The sequence below is a fragment of the Opisthocomus hoazin genome, chromosome 27 (genome assembly GCF_030867145.1).
Source record: "Opisthocomus hoazin isolate bOpiHoa1 chromosome 27, bOpiHoa1.hap1, whole genome shotgun sequence".
Lineage (NCBI taxonomy): Eukaryota > Metazoa > Chordata > Aves > Opisthocomiformes > Opisthocomidae > Opisthocomus > Opisthocomus hoazin.
The window spans coordinates 4,085,473-4,100,575 of record NC_134440.1 but is presented as its reverse complement, the minus strand read 5'-3'; the positions used below and the strand labels follow the sequence as shown (position 1 = coordinate 4,100,575).

Below are 15,103 nucleotides of genomic sequence, written 5' to 3'. Positions count from 1 at the left end.
TCCCAGCACAGGGCACCCGGCATCCCCTAGGGAAGCGACCGGCCCAGCAGCCATCAGCCCAGCATTTACACCTTCCAAAGCATTTAAGAGCAGCTTAAAGTTAACTGATCATTTCTAAAGCGTCTGCTTAGGAGATGAATGACAACTTTCTTTTGAACAACTGAAATCTTGAGGTGACAGCACGCTAGTAAGCCACCCAATCTATTCAAGAGCGATAAAATTGTCCATATTCCTTTCCCAGCAGAGCTTGATCATCCTCTGTTGCCTGTGGTCACCATGTTCTAAGCGCTGCTCTGAAAGCAGGCTGTCAGCTCTGCTCAGGACCAACCATTTTTCTGAGTCAGAACTGAACCCCTGAGTCCAAACCCGAGCCCAAGCGCAGCGTGGCCGCGTCCTCCGGCGGGTTACGCACTGACGGCGCTGCCAGCCCTCCCTGTTACACTGCAGGGGAAGACAGGGGTTTTTTCCAAGCACTATATAAAGCACTGGATTTTGTTTGGGTGCTATGACAAGGCAGCACACTAGGTTTTTTTTTTTCTCTCATTTAAAAGAATTAGAAAAAGGTTAACATACAAAATACAGAAATTACAGACACGGAATATGTTTAAATTTAACCTTGGGTTTGAAGCATTTCTGTACAGTACAAGCCAGGCATGAAGGATCCTTTCCTCCGTACGTTCTCCACTGTTCATTACAGCAACGCGTCTTCCCTCGAACCATCCTTCCCTGAAAGAACAGAGCTACCCTTCCCTTCCGTGTTTCTTTAACATGAAAACTTCAGGTGATGCAAAGGAGGGAGACACTTTTCGAGGGCCCCAGCACTGGTGTCTCACCACTCAGCTGCACCCAGCCAGCCTTCGAGGTATTTGTGAAGCCCCAGAATCATTGACATGAGGCCCCTCTCTCCTCGACACTCGGACAGCTGAAGACACTGAAGCCGAGGAAGCTCCACTAACAGTTTGCAGTTCGATTTACAAGATACCCGGCACTGCACACTCTTTTAAATCAGCTTGGTGATGCTGGGCAAAGCAGCTCACTGAACAAATAAAGTAACACAAGAAGCCAGACACAATTAGAAGACGAGTTAAAATTTCTCCAAACACACCAATACTGATTTCTCCTGTAACAGAATGAACACGGCATCAAATATATATTTTTCCCTTAAACAGAACAACTTTATTTGACCAAATCCAATATTATTCCAAAACCATTCCTTAGCACTGGCTTATAGAATTATTTTTGCTATTTTCCCTATTCAAAATCCCTTACATATCGCCTAGGAAAAAAAAAATCTTATCTTTGAAATTCTAATTAAAAAGTTTTTTTGGTTGGAAAAACAGTGAGAAGGTGAGAATCCAATTTTTCTTAATCATCCTTTTGTATTTCTCCAACGAAACTAAAGGGAATAGTGAGAATTTACACCGATACTTCGCTCAGCTTTATAAAAATGAGGCTCGAGAAGCGCAACTTCCAAGTACCCTCAGCAATGGTGATGCTGGCAGACACGTGACGAGCTGGGGTGACGAACGAGGCAGAGTTTTACGACCGTGGTCTTCAGTCATGCTCCATTTCTACCCTGCACACTAGGCACTGCACTCTAAGCCTAGTAAAAGAATTTCAAGTCAAGTTGAAAGAATTTTACTTTGAAGATTTTGGTTCAGGGGCCTAAAGGCTCAATCCCCCTGGCAGCAAGGGAGCCAGCGTGCACCGCATCAGACCGGACGGGCTGCACAGGATGAACGCGTCCTGGCCCTCGAGCGTGTCGGGGGTTTGTGCCCAAGAACAGGCCACAATCCCAGGGCTGTGTTTTGAAAGCATTATAATCTTTTACTTTAGAGAAAAGTTATGTTTCCAGCCAAAAGTCTCTTCCAAGTTAACAGCCATGTTTGTGGATGACTCTCAAGATCCAAATAACCTAGTGGGTGCAACAGAAAAAGAGTAGATGAGAACTGGGTACAAGTGGGAGCAGTCATGCGAACGCCCCTCTGACTCCATCAGCGCACACCCGGCCACGGGCTCTGCCCCCCCCCGTCAGCCCACAGAGCTCCCGCAGGGAAAGCAGAGCCGCCTGCTCGCCTGCCTGTCAGAACGAAACCTGCTGATTCCAGGGACTCTTCTCAAGGCTGATGCCGTTCTATCACCTGGTGGGTTCCCCCCCCCCTAAAATGAAGAACATCCCAAAAGTTAAACTGAAACGCTGACCCCAAAGACGTTTTATCTGAGCAACCCACAGGAAGGAACGCCATATCTGAGGCTAAACGACTCGCGCGCTGGCAGAGAAGGTTTTTGTGCACTACAGGTGTCCAGATCAGCAAAGCACTGAGGTCAACCAACGTCTCTTGGAAAATGGAAATAAACAAGTGAAATGAAAAGGGATTACAGAACAACAGAGTGGGAGAGAAGGAGATCAGAGAAGAAATACATGTGCAAGAAACTCCCCAACACACGACTTCAGACAAGCACGGCGAGATGCTGCACAGCGGTACTTACACAATCATGCAGAACATCATGAAGACATTCCACAAGGCAATGAAGATCCGAAAGTATCTGAGACTCAGCAGAAACTCTCTGATATTGTCACCTAAAAATCAAGAGGAGAAACCTGTGATGTAAAAAAACCCCTAGGACAAGTCCCATTTTCAACACTACCCGAAAAACATAAGCAACTGGCACAGGAAAAAAAACCCAAAATGTCAGAGCACAATGGACTGAAAGATGAAGCTTTTGGTGGATGATCCATATGATGTTCAGTGCCCCCCTGTAAGGGCATGCGGCAAAATAAACAAGAAAGGACAGAAAGGGTAGGACAGCCCTCTGCTGTAGTTCCCAGCCTTCCTATCACTTTTCAGTCATGCATCGTTTTCAGAAGGTCAAAATCATTTTAAGACTTTTAAACGAGCAGAGACACAAAGGAGCAATGCGGGCGCAGACACTAAAATGGAAGGCGGGCTGGAAGCGGCAGTAACGCCCTGCTGTACAGCCAAAAATGCAGAAAATAATGCGCATTTTTGTATTCCTTCCCCAGTCACCAGCCTGGGATCCACAGTTCGGGCTGGTGTGCCCGTACGGAAACATCCCGGCAGGAAATTTTAGGTTGCCCGTCAGCAAACCGGCGATGCCGGCCCCCGAGTGATTCCCAGCCCAAGCTAACGGGCTTGGACTTGTTCTTGGCGCCTCAGAAAGGCTTTCACGCAGAATTCCCCCCGCACTGCGAGCGGTCCGTGGGGACGGGGGAGGCTGCGCCCGGACCCCGCTCCGCGGCCCCTCCGTTACCGGTCGTGGGTTCCCTCGCCTCCTCGCCGAAGCCCTCCGCGTCCCTCTTCCTCCTACGGGACAGCGAGGGGGGCCCGCGTCAGACCGGGCCGAGGCCCCGCACCCGGCGCCTCCCCGCTCCCCCCCAGCCCCGCTCACAGCCTGAAGTTGAGGACGGCCCCGGCGTTCATCAGCAGCGTCCTGCGGGGGGGAAGAGAGGGAGAGGCCGTCAGGGCCGGGCCGGGCCGGGCCGGGCCGAGCCGAGCCGAGCCGAGCCACCCCCCCCGGGCCCGGCTCCGCTACCCGCACAGCAGCAGATCCCCGATCATGGCGGCGGCTGCGGCGACGGAAGCGGAAGGGGCGGGGGCTGCTCGGTGTCCGGCCCCTCCTCCCGCCGCCGCCGCAGCCCCGGGAGAGGCGAGGCCGCGCTCCGGGCCGTCCCTCCGGAGGCGGGTCGGGGGCCGGAGGCCGGAGGCCGGGGCCGGGGCCTGGGCCTGGGCCTGGCCGGGCGCTGCCCGCTGCCGCGCCGCCATGGAGCTGGCGGGGGCCCTGCAGCTCGGGGAGCTGGCGGCCGCCTTCGCCGCCCTGCCCGTCTTCCCGCTCTTCGACGCGGCCTACTTCATCGTCTCCGTCCTCTACCTCAAGTACGAGCCGGGTGAGTGCGGCCCCGCGCCCGCCTCGAGCAGCCCCGACAGTCGGGGCCGGACCGGGGGAAGGGCCGGGAGGCGCCGAGGCCTGCACCGGGGGTCTCCGTGCCCCCTCCGGTCGCCCCGCCGGGCTGCTCCGGGTTTGCCGTGCATGCGATGAGCCGTCGGGGCTCAGCCCCGCTGCGTTGCGGCTTCGGAGCTCTGACAGGCGCCCGAGCATTACAGGGCAGAAGAATCCCAGAACTGGCGACTGATTCTGAAACGTCCTCCCGCGTTTTATTGCAGACTGGATTCCAGGCACGCTGAAATGCTGAAGTTCAGCCACTTCTCTGCTGCTGTCCCGGGACTCCGTGTTACGTTTCTGCCCGGTTGCTTGGCTCTTCTATTTCAGTGGCAATACTCTCCTCCTATTTATACACAGAAAGGCTGGAAGTAAAACCTCGGTGTTTTCCCGCCTTCCAGACCATGCCGTAACCTGTTCTCAGGCACCCGACCTGACCTTGCTTTGTTTGTTCTCCTGGGCTTATCTTGTAAAGATCGATAGATCTGCATCTCGGCTTCCACTTTCTGCCCTGCTGCAGCCTGACTGTGCCTTGGGCTTTTCCGAACGCCGCTTTCTCTGTGTATGTTCGACAGTGTGCGCACTCGTCGTGTGCTCTGCTTGTAACAGTTTCAGTGTAACTGCTGAGGGGGAAACCCAACTCCGCTTCGGTAGGGTTTGGAAGCCCTCCAGTTGTCCGGTCTCTGCGCTGTGCAATCCACGCGCTGTTCTGTTCAGACTCCACACAAACAGCAGTGCTGGGTTTTCGAGATCGCTTACAGCTGTCTTCCAGCGTGAAGTCCTGAACAGAACAGTGACCAGGCGACCCTTATGAAAACAGCTTTTAAAAATATGCAAGCCCAGTAATCCACTTGGACTGGATAAGGCCGGGGTGTACTTCTCGCTGGATTCCAGCACTGCTTCATCCCACGGCTCCTGCGCTGAAGATCAGTGTCAGGACGGCAATGTCCCGTTTCCTCCTTGGAGACAGCATGGCTTCGCGGAGCCAAAGAAAAACGAGCGTTGCTAAATTTAAGCCTCAAGAGAAACTTCAGGTCCCTATAGAACAAGGTTCATATAATGGCTGGTGCAGCTGTCCCGCTTTCACTGTGCCTTCAGCCGGTTCAGGTGTCCCCAGGGCTGGAGGAGTCTGAGCAGGCCCAGCGGCAGCGCACGCCGACTCACTGACCACTGGTTAAGGTTGGCCGCTGTTAGTGATGCTGACACAACATTTTAGCATTCTCTTTTTTTGACCGCCTGTGACCGGCTTACTGAACAGAGTTTGGTATCTGAAACGCTGCCCAAAGATCTCTGGAGCAGTGTAAGGTGATGAAACGATCTTACAGGATTGATGTTCTTGAGAGACTTCCTTGAAGAAGTTCAGAGGTGGATGAAAATGGCTAGAGGAAGAAAAAAAGCCAATAGAAGGTTGTGGGAGGAGACCATAACGTACGACCAAATAGTAACACTGTTTTAATATCTAGTTGTATTTTCAGAGGGCATTTCCAAACTAGTACAGGAGCAGGGGAGAATCTTCAAATCCTCTTCTTTCAAGTAAAGATTAAGAATTACTGTTCTGTTTTTACAGGTTATCTTATGAATGAAAGAAAGAGCTGAACAGATTGTTCATGAATTCTAGAGGGCACCTAGGTTGAAGCAATGGAGAGAATGGTACTAGTATGCATTTTATTTTTAGACTGTAAAAAGACATTGATTTCAAGGGGAAAATTGTTCTTTCTGACAGCAGTAAGTAGTCGCAAATACAGGAGAGAAACTCTTCGCCAGTCCATAAACTTCCACTGACTCAGTTCATGGGAAACCTTGCGGGGGGCTGTGAGCTATGATCACACCTCTCATTTCTTGACAATTTCTGGCACTTGTTCAGGCTTCACAGAATACACATTTGGGGGTTTTGTTTTATAAGCACTTTTCTTTGACTTATTTTGTTGGAAAACATGCACTGCAAACCTCTTCCTTAGAGGGTCTTGAAGTTTCTGCTTATTTTCTGAATCCGCCTTCTCATTTAGCCTTTGCTTCACAGGAGCCGTGGAGATGTCTCGCAGGAGCCCTTTTGCCTCCTGGCTTTGTGCTATGCTCCACTGCTTCGGAAGTTACATACTTGCTGATCTGCTACTTGGAGAATCACCCATCGATTACTTCAGTAATAACGCCAGTGTCATTCTGGCCACAGCGGTCTGGTGAGTCTTTGGCACTTCTAAGCATGAGGCGTCGTTGCTGGCTGCGTACGAAACCACCCGGCGCGACGGGAGTTACTCTGACACGCATGTGTTATCTTGCTGGGATTAACTGAGGAGAGGAGAGGTGGGGTGAGGTAGTCTTTGAGTCTTTTGCATTCCTAGATGTAGTTTCCAGTTTCTCTGACCAGTTGTCAGTGCTTTGACTGTATGGGCTGGGTCCAGCCCAGTCGCCGGGCATTTCTATTCACAGCTGCCGCTGCTGAACTGTGGCCAAATCCCAAAAGCAGCGTGCACGCACCGATACCACGGATAGTAGAGGAGTGGCATGCAGTGAGGATCTGGGGGTGTCTTCTCTGTCATGTTAGTGAAATGTGCACAAATGAACCATGGTTACTCCAGGTTTAAGTTCCTGGGTGCATGTGGGTTTAAATGCTTTTGTGTGACAGAACGAGCATTTCCTTCTCCCTGACAGAATTCAGGCTGACACCGCAGTACTCTTAATCCTCTCCCTACGTCCCAGATCAGGACAAACAAATGGATCCTTAAACTCTTTGTGGTTTTGTTCCAGGTATTTGATATTCTTCTGTCCCATGAACCTCTTCTACAAGTGTGTAAGCTTCCTGCCCGTGAAGCTCATCTTTGTGGCAATGAAGGAGGTGGTCAGAGTTCGCAAAATCGCAGCTGGGGTCCACCACGCTCACCACCGTTACCACCACGGGTGGTTCATTATGATGGCTACGGGATGGGTCAAAGGTGACACGCGAGATACTCTTAGCGCAGCAGGGAGGCACCCAGCCCTGGGGGAGGGACGGGAGAATTCCTGAGGGAAGCTCAAGGTGACCACACCGCGCAGTGCGGAGCAGCAGGCTGGCTAGTGGCTGGGGTCAGCTGGCTTCGCTCAGTCGCGTTCCTGAGAACACAGGAATTTATTCCTGCTTGCAGAATGGCTGTCAGCTGAGTCACCATCTAACTTTAATGGGGGCGTGAAGAACTGGAGTCACTATCGAATACGGGTGTAGAATTTGGGAATTCTTTATTCTTTCTCCCATGTTCTACTGCCTCTGGCCTCGCCTGTCTCTTTTCAGGGGGGTTTGATCAGTGTTGAAATAGCCCAGTCAGTTTTCCTTTAGCTTTTGTTTGGAGCAAGTGTTGGAGCATCACTAACCAGAACAGAGGCAAATGCCCTTTCCCTGCATCAGGAAACACTTTCTATAAAGTAACTTGCCCTGCTCTGTTGTTTTAGGCTAACTTTAAAATTTGGGAAGAGTGTCATGGACCTTTTGTTCCCCTTAGGTTATCCTTAGCCCTCGGGGATCTAGGAGAGAGAGCAGAGCGCTCTTCTGGAGTGGCAGTTCTAGCTGTTCGCTGTTACTGTTTCGCAGGTTCTGGTGTTGCCTTGATGTCTAACTTTGAGCAACTGCTGCGTGGGGTCTGGAAGCCAGGAACAAATGAAATTCTTCATATGTCCTTGTAAGTAGGTAGCCTGTAAATTCTCTGTCAGGCCCAAAGTGGAATTTAAAGAACCATTCAGGACTGGATGCAAACCTCCTAGAAAATATCTTTATTTCTCTTCTAGCCCTACAAAGGCTAGTCTGTATGGCACAGTCCTCTTCACTCTGCAACAAACTCGCTGGCTCCCTGTCTCTGAAGCCAACCTCATCTTCTTTTTCACCATGTTCATGATAGTTTGCAAGGTAAGTTTACAGCAGGTTTGCTGCTAACAAATCTACAGAACCAGAGCAAGGGTACAGACTTAAGCTGGGGGTGTTCACCTTCCTAAGGCACTGTTTAAGGCATGGGCTGTACATACCAGGAAAGATCTGCTCAGGAAATTATAGGCTAAATTCTCCATCATGTGGGCAGTATGGTACGAGATCCTTGTGATACAGACTTGAGTCATGTAGCAATAGGGACTTTTATCTGGGGTAAGTGGAATGCTCCTCACTAGTTAGTATATCTCATAGCTGGTGTATGTGATCTTTAAGTATTCCCTGTTGCACGGCAGGTTTTGATGACGGCAACTCACTCTCACGCCTCACCTTTTGCTCCAGTGGAAAGCTTCCTCTGCCCGGTTTTCTTTGGCTCTGTTTCCAGCGGACACAGTAGTCATCATCATGATCACCACGGGGCCTCCCATGAGGCTTCCCATCCTCCGCCTCCTCCTGCAAAGTCAAAAGAGGAGCTAAATGAAGGCACAAGGAAACGGAAAGCAAAAAAAGCTGAATAAAAAAGCAACCGCACAGTAAATAGGCCAAGAAAATTCTTCCAGAGCCGAGTCTCAAAACCACCTATGACCTCCTTTACCTTCCAGTCCTTCTCTCTCAGACTCCAGAGGAGAGGTGGAAGCCAGGACACTGCCAGGCGGGTCCCTGAATTTCATTTGTGCTCTCTGTGCTGCTGCTTGCTTCTTGGTGTCTGTCTCTGCTCTGATCATATCTTCAGGGATTTGTAGATTTGTGCCAGGATGAGAAGTGGGTGCCAGTTCCCAAGCTGTCAGCAATTATCATGCAGCATTTTCAGTTGATGTAAAATCTTTCACTGTGTTTATTTATGAATGGAGGTAATGGTTTGTGCTCCTGCAACTCATAAGTTCCTTTGAGTTTTCATTGACCTTTTTGATGTCTACCAAAACAACAAACTGTTTCGACACAATCAATGTGGAAATTGGATTTCAAACTCAAGGAAAAAATGGTCACATATGAGCCTGATCTGATTTTTCCTAGCTCGCACATCTGCCATATCTCCAATTAATGTGACATTTTGTATGCAATAAGGACATCGACTCTGGTGTCCTAGCCAAACTCTGTTTCTCTCACCTAAGTTCCCTCTGATTCTTAATGGCTAGAACGCTGTCGCTTTCTTAACTAAGTCTGTGTTTGCAAGAGCTTTGAAGCTGTGAAACGCTCCGAGTGCTACGTATTGGTACTGTTATTATTCTGAACTGTTGTGTAGCATTGCTGCACACTGTTAATACTTGTGTCCCACCTCAAACCTGATCGTATTTAACTAGGGAAGAAGCATGGTTCTGGTTTGTTTGTAATCCTGTGGGATACAAGAAAGGTGTGTGAGTGTAAGTATTTATTACTATTTATTTATAATTGCCAGGGCACCTCAGTCATGGACCTGAAACTGGCTTTTTTTAAATGTTGCATCTTTCTATAGAGATCGGATACCTCTAAGTATGGTCCTAAGCCCACAGCTACATGCTGGTCTGTGCTGGAAGCAGTGATTTTGGTGTGCTCAAGAACAGCCTCAGCACTCTCACAGGATGCAGGAAGGAACATTTCCTATATTCTGAAATTAAGATATTAAGACAGAAGAAGTGGATTTCACACCAGCTGTTTAAAACTGCTTTAAAGGACTGATAAAAGCACACCAGCCCAAGACAGTGATCATCCTTTGTAGCTCCCTTTCGGCCAAACTACTGGTCTGTGAAAGCAGCTTGTGCCCAAGGAGTGAAGAAGAATATGAAATGCCTTGCATGGCTCAGGGAGGAGTCTGTCAGTTTGTGCACGTTCTGCTTAGTGAATACTGGCTTTTAGACTAGTTTTAAGCTGCTCTTATATCTGATTTTGTCCTTAAAAGTGTCATCATCCAAGGGCTGGGATCACTGCGGTGAAAATGGCACGCCTGGGGATGTAGCACTGGGCTTTCAGTCAAGCAGCATACTGCCGTCCCTCGCAATAAGGCTGTCATTTTGCTGTCCTCTTGCAACTGGGAATATAAACAGGAGGATTTCAGAAAAGCAGGGGGTGTGTGGTTTTTTTTGCGTCCCTGTTCAAAATCGACACTTACTAAAAAAAAAAAAAATTCTTATGTATAACCAGATGAAAGCCAGTACAAAAGGTCAAATGATTTGTGAGCTTGGGTTTTGACAGTGCCTTAATTTTGTGAGTTTCCCTCCCCTTCAGTAGAAGCCAGGAATTCTACCTGACAAGTCAGCTGTCTGGTTTTGCAGATACCGGTCTACTGAAACCTGATGTATCACTAGCATGCACAAGACTATAAATGTTTTATGACATGTCTGATAATGGGAGTTTTGTTTTATAAAAGCCATCAACAAATAAAAATTGTGAAGTGACTCTGACTGTGCACTGGCACTTGAGGAAATCCCTGTGTTTCTTTTGCTCTCGCCAGTCTCGGAAGCCACACGCTCCTTGATCTACTTAAAGTCTCCTTGACCCGATGACAAAATGATTCGAACTGAAGAGAGAGATCAGACTTTGCGATGTCCTACGAGTATGCGTGAGCATGCTATAAATGCAAATAACATGGTAAAACGCCCATTGCTTTTGTTGTATTCGTAATGGTGGTGTCCAAGCAGACTTCTTGAGATTTCAGGGAGGGAAATAAGGACACTTAACTTCCTTTGGTGTTTATACCAGTTGACTCTCTCTTTCCATTTGTCACTGTAAGAGGAAGGAGGACATTCACCTGGGACAGGTAAATATACACAGGCGCATACAAGCACACACGCACCATTCTAGAATATTTATATGGAGTTTCAGTATTTCTATTTAAAACTGAAAAAAATCAAAATGTTTTGAATTAGTGTGAATATTTATTTAGCGTGGTACTCTTAGCTGCTGCTTTTTAAGTGCCAGGGCCCTTGCTCTTCAAAGTCTTTTGGAGTCAAATCACAGCTGCTAACCAAGAACAGATAGGAGAAGTACTCCAAGAGACGTCGAAATTAAAGCTCTGTACACCTTCAAAGTACCTTATCTGGAATGGGATTAGTATTGAGAAAGCAACTGCCATAAAGAAGAATCACAAATTTCATTTAGTGAAGCCTTTCATAGTGAGAGAGATGGAACCTTTCTTGAATTTCCATGGCTCAGCGCTGGTGGTCTGTGGTACAATTCCAGACAGGTGTCCTTCATCCCAAGAAGCAAAGCTGGATCTTTCAAAAAGCGGCGTATTTTAACCATTGCTGCAGAGACACAGGGTTCTGCAGGGCTGCTGCTACACTTCTGGGAATCCCTAATTTACCTCTACATATGCTTCTTCCTCAAGACTCTGCTCCAAGCAGAATGAAAAGGGGCATTTCCCAGAGGGACGAGTAACTTGTTGCTATGGCACAGAGATGGGAGTGATGAGGAAAACATGATGCAGTCGATCTACCTGGCTCACTAAACAAGGACCTGCAAAGGGCTATTTATTTTCTGAAGGGTTTCACTTGTTTCCCCCAAGTTCTCACTCTTCTAAAATGTTTATTAGTACTCCTTAACTTATCAGAACAGTTGAGAATGTAAGTTGTATTGGACTGTGGGATTTAAAGTCTCTGTATGACCCAACCAATGGAAAAGAAGGTCAGTGCAAGCCTTATGCATATTAAAAAACCCTCCAGAAAAAAGCACTAGAACGTTTCATGTGGTTTAAGCATTCTACTCTCCTGTGACATCCACTGCAGTACTAGGAACTTGTTTTGCTCAGGACCTGGACAGAACAATAAACGAGCAGGCTGATGAGAGGAGGCATGTGAAGTGCTTTGAAAAATCCCACGACGTCTCGGGAGTCCCACGCGTGCTGGCTGTGCGGAATGTTCCTGGCTCCAAATTCCCCTGCAGCACAGGGCAGGGGAGAAGCATGTCAGGGCTTAGACTGCCATAGGACAGACGTCATTCCCTCCAAAGATGTTCTGATCTGATAACTCCTGATACTAACTCTAGTGAGATGCAGCTAAATTTAGCAGCAGGTTTAATCCTCAACGAGGTCCTGGTTGCCTGATGGAAAAAGCAAAGTGTTTCAGTTGCTGCTCTCAGCATTTCTTGCTGATTGACAGGTTTCCCTTTTCTGTTACATGAAGTGAGCCAAACCCGGTGTCTACAGCTTTTTCATCATTGCAGATCAGCTGCACAGACAGGGAAAGCTTTACAGCCCTTACTGTGTTCATAGAAAAAAACCCCAAACTCATAGGATAATTTTACAGAAAACATTAATAATTCTTCACAGTAAATGACCTGAAGTAAGTTCAGTTCATGACCCAGGAGGCCGAAGGAAAGAAGTCCTGTACTGAAGAGCTTATGTGAGAAAGGACAAAGCCAATACAACAGAGCGTGAAGCTAGAGCAACCAGCGCTCTTGTTTTCCCCTTTTATTTTTAATGACACTATGTACATTCTTCCACATTCTGTCCAAACAGGAACCAAATTATATACTCCAACTAAGCGGAAAGACCCAGAAGAGAAAGCTGGATGTTACCTCGGCCATCTCCTGAGCAATAGAAAGTTGTTCCTTTTAACGCTTGCCAGGTGAATAGCTGCCAAATGTCTTCCTGCAGCCTATTTCATGGCTGTATGGGGCGTTAAAGGGGTAAAGCACTAGATCCATGCTGAGAGGGTCAGCCCAAATAGCACGTGGGACACATAGGAGCATTACAGAATACGGCTTTATGCATTTCAGAGTAGCACATCTTTATTTGGGCCCTTAGCTACAATTGTCTGCTCTACAGTTCTTGTGCTATTCTTTAAAGGACCCAACCGGCTGCTGTAAGACACACGACTGAGGATTACCGGATGGCAAGGCTGGTATAGCATGGCTTTCCCTACGACCGTAGATACCCAGCTTTTTGCTGCAGCAAAGATTTTTTCTCTCAAGATATTTTAGTTCTTTGCCAAAATAATGAGAAATCAGAATATACATCTATCAAAGATTTTCTAGAAAACTCATAGGTTGGTTTTAGTATGAGATTCTTCCATCTTTACTAGGAAGACAGGATGCTGACAAGGCAAACTACTAGCAATGGAGAAAATACGCTATTGATACCGAGGTGGAGACAGTCACTGCACGCAGAGGGCTGATATTTGCCTCTTCAGGACGCTCTTACTATTGGCCCCAAGGAGATCTGGTTTGTCCTGTGTGCCCATCCGCTGTAAGGAAAGGCCAGTTAAAGGGGTTTGGATTTCATCAGACGCCAACAGTGTGGCTGTTGGTAAACACCCACAAAATTACCTCCCAGCTAAGAATTTAATCCTGCTCTCATGTGGTCTGTAAAGGCAGCAGTCTGTGAGCAAGCTGTTGGGGGCTGACGGCTCACGGAACAGACAGACGGTGAGAAAGCAAGTTCCCTATCATGCCAGAGCCCACGCTGCCATCATGACTCACAGTTGCTACTCACTTCACCTCTGTGGTGACACTTCTGACAAAACGGAGATGTTGATCGTGCCAAGATCAACATCCACGAATATCTTTGAGTCTGGTCTCTCTTTTACACTTGTGCATTACCATCTTTCTCACACATTATCCCTAGAAAAAGTACCATTTATAATCTTTTCTATCATGACCCTTACCTATTTCCTTTATGTTCCAAAAGAGAATTTGGGGAGGAAATTAGGGAGCTTGCGGAATAGAACCTTTAAGGAAGAATCAGTGTGAGACAGTGATTTCATCTCAGCTTTAGGGCACAGGTAGGCTATAGACTTGGAATGCAGGAAAACAGGTCTGATATGTTTAGAGGCTTGAACATTTTTGTAGCCTGAGGAAATCCAGAATGTCCCTGGAAAAGATTTGGTTGGTTGTTTTTGTTTGGTTTTGATCTGCAAATTACAGAAAGCTCACCAGAAACCGTAACACACGCTGCATTCCTGCAGAAAGCAAGCTGCTGCTTTTCCAATTATCCGAGCGCCTGATGCTTCTCCATCGAGCTGGCAGATCCTGACTTTCCAAAAAAAGATCTGCTAGGTGGGGATTTCTGGTCCCACTGCAGCCAACGGCTGGAATTAGTGAGTGAGCTAATTTTCATTGATTTGTTAGTGACAAGAATTGGTGTAATTAGTGATAACGACAGGTATGCATATAGCACATAGCACGTCACAGATTGCAGTGCCTTGAAGAACAGCCTAAAAATCCATGACTTCAGAGTCCTGATGTTGGCTTAAAATAGATTTAGACTAATGTAGGCTAAACCCTAATGCAGGTTCCCTGTAACGTTTGTCTCTTAAGGTAAGATGCTTCGTCTCCCTGCCTGTTTGATGTATGATAGGTTAGGATGTCGGTTAATCTCTTCTTATTTGGCTAGATGACTGTGGAGATTAATCAAGTATTGTCTGCAAAAGGAACCCATAAATACAGATTACTAATTTTTCTTTAATTATTCCTCTGTATGCCAGAGGGATACAGAGAGAGTACAGACAAGGATGGACACCAGCTTATTAAACCTCATTTCATGTGAGAAACAGAAAAACCACAGCAGCTGCTCTGGCTGATACTGTTTTTTTCTGACACACTCAGTTCAGTTTCTTGGAAAAGGCAAAAAGCCACAGAAATAATACATTACGGTCTCCTGGGAGAAAATGGGGAAGCAGAAAGTGGTTCTGAGTGAGTGAATCTGCTTGGCTGGTATAGCACCATCTCTGTTTCGACAGGATGTGGAGAAAGCAGCATTTCTTACGGGAAAAGCTACGCTGAACAGATACAGAAACACATATTGAAACAAACTGAAATAGTCACGTGCTGTGACTACTCGAAAACGGACCAGCATGGAAGAAAGACATGGAAAAGCATCCTCTGTGAACACGAGGTGGAGACACCCGTTCTGTTAGGGCCTCTGCTGAGGTGGCTGCACCCATGACCTTCTCTCCCTGTGCATTTGGACAAAGATGGCTTTCCACTTGTTCGCTGTGGACAGTTGCAGTTTCCTGCCTTTGAGCTTGTAAATTATTAAATTTTTCTTTCTACCTTTTCCCATGTGCTGCTCTTTTGGCGATGGTACCCCAGTCCAAACGTAGCCATAAAGTAGTAAATATTTATTGTGCACAGTTTAGATGCCTTCTAGTAAATTCACTCTTGCACAGCTTGACAGAAGGCAAATAATGACAGGGCACAGGCATACTCCCTAGGTATTAAGAAACCTACTTGAAATGGCCAAAAGTGTTGGAACCACAAATGATACTAGTACCGGCAGGCTTACCTGATGCTAAAATACACAGGTAAGTATTGCTAAAATAGCCAAGGGTAGTGAACAAAGGG

At 47.4% G+C, this 15,103-nt stretch overlaps 2 protein-coding genes across 2 annotated transcripts; one reads left to right on the top strand and one right to left on the bottom strand.

The window, feature by feature from the left end:
* Positions 1 to 1,151: 1,151 nt before the first annotated feature.
* On the bottom strand, positions 1,152 to 3,646 carry SMIM7 (small integral membrane protein 7). Its single transcript, XM_075443971.1, has 5 exons — positions 3,556 to 3,646; positions 3,412 to 3,453; positions 3,274 to 3,326; positions 2,491 to 2,581; positions 1,152 to 1,915 (listed from the first exon to the last, which is right to left on the bottom strand). The coding sequence occupies exons 1-5, from the start codon at positions 3,579 to 3,581 to the stop codon at positions 1,900 to 1,902; spliced, it is 228 nt and encodes a 75-aa protein (XP_075300086.1). The 5' UTR covers positions 3,582 to 3,646; the 3' UTR covers positions 1,152 to 1,899.
* A 63-nt stretch (positions 3,647 to 3,709) lies between these two features.
* On the top strand, positions 3,710 to 10,237 carry TMEM38A (transmembrane protein 38A). The gene is made up of 6 exons (XM_075443970.1): positions 3,710 to 3,907; positions 5,981 to 6,137; positions 6,706 to 6,890; positions 7,520 to 7,607; positions 7,714 to 7,831; positions 8,143 to 10,237. The coding sequence occupies exons 1-6, from the start codon at positions 3,784 to 3,786 to the stop codon at positions 8,362 to 8,364; spliced, it is 894 nt and encodes a 297-aa protein (XP_075300085.1). The 5' UTR covers positions 3,710 to 3,783; the 3' UTR covers positions 8,365 to 10,237.
* The last annotated feature ends 4,866 nt before the right edge of the window (positions 10,238 to 15,103 follow it).

Coding starts and splice junctions, on each gene's coding strand:
- TMEM38A (XM_075443970.1), top strand. CDS start 3,784: ATGGAGCTGGCGGGGGCCCTGCAGCTCGGGGAGCTGGCGGCCGCCTTC. Junction 6,891..7,519: donor GGCTACGGGATGGGTCAAAG/GTGACACGCGAG, acceptor ACTGTTTCGCAG/GTTCTGGTGTTGCCTTGATG. Junction 7,608..7,713: donor GAAATTCTTCATATGTCCTT/GTAAGTAGGTAG, acceptor TTTCTCTTCTAG/CCCTACAAAGGCTAGTCTGT.
- SMIM7 (XM_075443971.1), bottom strand. CDS start 3,581: ATGATCGGGGATCTGCTGCTGTGCGG. Junction 3,327..3,411: donor GCCGTCCTCAACTTCAGGCT/GTGAGCGGGGCT, acceptor GCTGTCCCGTAG/GAGGAAGAGGGACGCGGAGG. Junction 2,582..3,273: donor GGCGAGGGAACCCACGACCG/GTAACGGAGGGG, acceptor CTTGATTTTTAG/GTGACAATATCAGAGAGTTT.